The following is a 5,186-nucleotide window of genomic DNA, read 5'->3' as shown; positions in this document are numbered from 1 at the left end:
GGCGATAGCGGGGCGCGATGTGTGTGCACCTGTGCAAGGCGACGTAGATGGCGGCATGACAGCACAAGAGGCGAGGTCAAAGCGACGGTGGTGATCTTTGCTGAGCTCAAGAACACGATGGCGTGAGCGCTTGGGCAGCCAGGGTGACGACGGGCACGATGTGCGTGCCGCTGTGCAGGGCTGCGCTGGTGGTGGAGCAGCTGCGCGAGATGCAAGGCCGGAGCGATGGCGGCAGTCTTCACCGAGGGTAAGAACACGACGGTGTGTGGTCGGTGGGACGTCGATCTCTAGCCATAGCCCATGAGACACATTCCTTGTGGCCCTACGACACGGGCCGGATGACATCACAAACTCAATGGGCTAGCTCTTGGTGGCGGAGATGAAGCGTTAGCGGTGTTCCTCTGAGAATTCTTGTCCCTGGGTGACGGGCTGGAGTGGAAACAGTAGAAGATAAAAAGGAGTGAGGAAAAAGAAGATAGTGGAGGGTAAAAGAGACGTTTCATGCCCCCTTCTCTCTCTCTCCTGATGTTGAGTAAATAACTATTTTAATGGCTGCGTGGTGTCCAACACCAACAAAGATACATATTTTCATAAGGATACTCAATAAATTTAAGAGTTAGCTATGTATCAGCATATTACAAGTATGAACGGTGTCCTTGAGCAACATTTCCTAAACCATTTTATACATCAAAGAAAACGGGACAGATATATTGCTGCATGATACATTGAGCGCGATGCGAAATAATTGTCCATCGGTGGATCAAACGGACGATGTGGACGGCCGGATATGCAAAAGGCAAGCCACCGCGCGAGCCCGAGTCCGACGGAGATGGAACGGTGGATGGTTGAATGAAGAGGAGAGAAAAGATGGACAAAAAGACACGAGCTGACTATATATAGGCAGCTGCTGCATATTCATCACATATTGTATGTACCACGTATGTCTGTCTGTCATTGGCATGCATGCCATAACTTGGATCGATGATGGTACGTGCTGAACCTGTCTGTGGCACTACAGTGTCGTTGATTTGGACCGTGCAGTCGAGCACACGCATGTAGCTAGGCTGTAGATCATCACTGGCTAGCTCAATCGTACTACAGTGCTCGATCGATAACGCTGGCTCCATTATATATCTGTGCTGTGCTGCCTCAGCCTGACACGGACAGTTACTTAATTCTCTCCATTTCCATGCAAGTTATAGTTATAAATCGATCCTTGCTTGTCGATCAATTTTGTTTATCTCTACCACTTCTTCTGGGTAACTCTTTCGCCTCCTTGAATTTCTGTCGGCAACAGAATTGTATTATCAGTAGTATCATGTGCGACTTCTTTTGGCTGTCGCCGGCCGATCAAGGCGACCTCTCGGACGTCGTCCGGGCGAGCCTGCAGCCGCCGCCGCCGCCGCCGCCGCCACACCACCACCGACTGCCGGCGGCCACTCCAGCTGCCCCAACCGTATGCTCGTTGGGCTCCAATCATCTGCCGGAGGAAGAGGGGTTGCTGCTGCTGCAAGCCCGAGTGAACTTCGATGGCGACGATCGCGATGAAGCGCGCTCACAGCGGCAGCAGCAGCTGGTGAATGGCAATGGCAGCATGGCGCTCCTGCTGGGCAGCAACGGCAGTGGCGGCTGCGCTTGTGATCATGCTGCTGCCCTGTGTCCACAGCACCATCCAGAGGCAGAGGGACTGATTCCTCAGCTCATGTCCGGGCCGCAGCCACAGCTCTGCGCTTCCAGCTTCGTCGAGAGGGACGACGATGGTCCCGTTCTGAAGGAGCATGTCCTGGACATAGCGATGGCCCCTCACCCTCATACTTGGGCAATCAAGCGAAGGTTCGTTCGTAGTGTCATACAGTATATATTTTGTTTACTTCGCATCGATCAACATAATTGCGTTGCATTGCATTACATTACGTACTGATGCATGCGTGGCGTGCGTGCACGTACGGTGTTGTTAGGAAGAGCCAGACGAAGAAGGTGGTGTGCATCCCGGCGCCGGTGGCGGCGCCGCCGGGGGTGGGCGGGCGGCCGAGCACGAGCGGCGAGGTGGTGCCGTCGGACCTGTGGGCGTGGAGGAAGTACGGGCAGAAGCCGGTCAAGGGGTCGCCGTACCCGAGGGGGTACTACCGCTGCAGCAGCTCCAAGGGCTGCTCCGCCCGCAAGCAGGTGGAGCGCAGCCGCACCGACCCTTCCATGCTCGTCATCACCTACACCTCCGAGCACAACCACCCCTGGCCTACGCAGCGCAACGCGCTCGCCGGCTCCACCAGGCCGGCCTTGTCCTCCTCGTCGTCGGCCAGGAGCCATCACCATCACCATCACTCCGCGGCTGCCGTTCCTGATAAGACACCGGCCCACCGTCACGCAAGCAACGTCGCCGTCGCCGACAATGCAACGCCAGGATCCATCATTAGCGCCAGTGTCCATCACCAGCTGCTCAAGCAGGAGGTGGTCGACATGGATAATAACCCCAGCAGCAAGCAGCCCGCGCAGGACGCTGCAGCTGACCATGACTGCTTGGGCATGTTTGCGGATATGGACGGCGCCCTCGACGTCCTGTGCGCCTCCGACTTCCACCCAAAAAAGCAGCAACAGCAGGCCACTGCTCAGCATTTGGAGAAGCTGCCGGAGGAAGAAGACAAGCAGTTGCTGCTGGGTCCGGATCCCTTCAGCTTCAGCTTCTTGGACTGGGTTGGCGCTTCATTTGGAGTTGGAGAGACAGCAGCAGATAACGGTGATCACAGTTAGCCTGCCTAATAATCCATCATCACTATTCAGTATTCACTACTACTATTAATCTAGCTAAAACTGATCTACATCCAGCCATCCAGCTAGCCTCTATTTAATTTCATAATCAAAGTAAGTGCGCCAACAGATCCTATACTGATATTTATATTCTTACAGTTTTTTACTAGTCTCTTTTGAGTATTCAAGTAGATAGCAGTACTGCGTATTTCACTCTACGACCAATCTTTATTTTCTGTTGATTGTGCCTTTTCATTTTGTTTTAACTGAAAGGATCAATGATATGTTACTACTAGCTAGTTACCAAGAGGAAACAAGGCCCTGTTGTCAGGTGTTCTACTACTTTGTGGGCGATTATTGTTAAATATGCACGCAAAACCAAACTAAAAAAAGGCCCCTGTTAGATTGAATAATGTTCACACTTCTGAATCTGGATGTGTCACTTCGAGCTTCCCAGTCTGCCGTGCTAATGATTGATGCCAAAGATAAGTCCAAAGGTACTGTTGAACCCCCAAAAAGATTAAAAGGGAAAAAAGAAAAAGAAAAGTGGAGCAGGATGAAAGGAGAACCTGAGGACAGAATGCTGGGATAAAAAGCTCGATATTGGTTTTTTTAGTGTAATATCGAAACATGAGGTTTTTTTTTTTTTTGCTAGGATGGTCCAGCTTTTGCTGTGTTAGGTCGACCTTTTTCGATGCTAGATAGAAGCGCGTCTTTTTTTAACTCTTCTCTTTGATATAATGATGGGTAAATCTTTTGCTTCGAGAGAAAAAAAAAACTCAAACGACAGCAAGAATCTTCTTACCACAGTGCAAATATGCAATCGCTGTTGCTCGTAGTTGCTGATGAGACTGGACGATGAAAAAAAAAGACGAATTCTTTTTAATCTTTATAGTCCATTTCTCACCGTGAGTTTGGTTGGACTATTGAAGGAGACGGGGTGGTCGATCCCATTTCTAGGAGTGTTTGGTTTGGAGACAAGTTAAAATAGAATTATCTTGCTAAAAATATTCTTTAATATGCAAGATGACTATATTTTTTAAAATCAAGCGGGAGGCTCCATTTCACTTGGGACAATCATCGAGTAGGCGCACAGCCAAATGGTGGAGGCGCCGTAGACGAACAACGAACCGGAGAGACGCGGAGAGAAAGTAGTGTAGCAAGCATGTTTGTGAGGATCGAATGGTTCTGAGAAGACATGAATTGGAACTCTAAAATTTAACTCGCGACAAATAAAATCTTGGCCTATGCAAAGCTATCACCCGCAGTTCTTGTCTAAGTGCTAAAAAGATTCACACTAATATCAAATCTTTAGGGCCATCACACATTCACACTAAATATGTACTTAGCAAAAAGCACATTAAGATATTGTCTTTGGTTGTAGAATTATGTCTTTGGTTGTAGAATTAATCCATATAGCTAAGCACACTCTATCATACAATTCTAGTTGTCACACACAAAGGTTCTTTCACACAAACTAGCACTAACTTCTAAACTAGAAAAGGTAAGTAACGCAAGACATAAAGAAGGCAACAATACAACAGATTTATCCCGTAGTATTGGTTGCTAACACAAAACTTCTAGTCCACATTAGAGCTCCACCGAGGTACGCTCCTAAACACCAAGCCTTTTTCAATCACGATGGCCAAAGAAAAATAGAGTCACATCATGTACTATGCCACCCACCTATCCGATCTTGGTGCTGGACTACACCTAACCAAAGATAGTGTTGTGAGCCAATATAGTCTAACTATCATTGCTAGAATCAATGAGTTTTCCAATGATTTTTCTATTTTACTATCACAGAACCGTCCAATTTATACAAGATCAAGTATAAAAAAAAGACAAATTCTTTTTACTTTATAGTTTATAGTCCATCTCTCACCGTGAGTTTGGTTGGACAACTGAAGGGACAACAGGAGGCGGGTCGTCAATCTCATTTCTACGGGTGTTTGGTTCGAAGATGAGTTAGAATAGAGTTATCTTGCTCAAAAATATTCTTTTAATATGCAAGATGACTATATTTTTTTTTAAAAACTCGAGTGGAGACTCCATTTCACTTGGGACAATCGTCGAGCGCGCGCATAGCCAAATGGTGGAGGCGGCGTACACGAGCAACGAACCGGGGAGACGTAGAGAGAGGAAGCAAGAAGAGGAGAAAGCGTGTTTGTAAAGATCGAATGGTTCCGAGTAGAGATATGAATTGGAACTCTAAAATTTTAACTCGCGACAAATCTTCGTCTATGCAAAGCTATCACCCGTAGTTCTTGTAAGTGCTAAAAAGATTCACACTAATATCAAATCTTTAGGGCCATCACACTAAATATGTACTCAGCAAAAAGCACACTCAGATATTATCTTTGGTTGTAGAATTATGTCTTTGGTTGTAGAATTAATCCATATAGCTAAGCACACTCTATCATACAATATTCTAGTTGTCA

General features: G+C 47.4%; 1 protein-coding gene across 1 annotated transcript; it reads left to right on the top strand.

Annotated features, from left to right (window-relative positions):
* Positions 1-1,026: 1,026 nt before the first annotated feature.
* LOC136491687 (probable WRKY transcription factor 14) lies at positions 1,027-2,963 on the top strand. Its single transcript, XM_066487952.1, has 2 exons — positions 1,027-1,833; positions 1,959-2,963. Exons 1-2 carry the CDS (start codon positions 1,190-1,192, stop codon positions 2,746-2,748), a joined length of 1,434 nt encoding a protein of 477 aa, XP_066344049.1. The 5' UTR covers positions 1,027-1,189; the 3' UTR covers positions 2,749-2,963.
* Positions 2,964-5,186: the final 2,223 nt, after the last annotated feature.

Source organism: Miscanthus floridulus, chromosome 1 (assembly GCF_019320115.1).
Source record: "Miscanthus floridulus cultivar M001 chromosome 1, ASM1932011v1, whole genome shotgun sequence".
Lineage (NCBI taxonomy): Eukaryota > Viridiplantae > Streptophyta > Magnoliopsida > Poales > Poaceae > Miscanthus > Miscanthus floridulus.
Note: the sequence above shows the minus strand (reverse complement) of the source record. Positions and strands in the feature narration are given on the sequence as shown.

What these genes read in the sequence shown, in the direction of transcription:
- LOC136491687 (XM_066487952.1), top strand. Translation starts at nt 1,190, where the DNA reads ATGCAAGTTATAGTTATAAATCGATCCTTGCTTGTCGATCAATTTTGT. An exon ending in ACTTGGGCAATCAAGCGAAG is followed by an intron (nt 1,834 to 1,958) that starts GTTCGTTCGTAG and finishes CGGTGTTGTTAG; the next exon opens with GAAGAGCCAGACGAAGAAGG.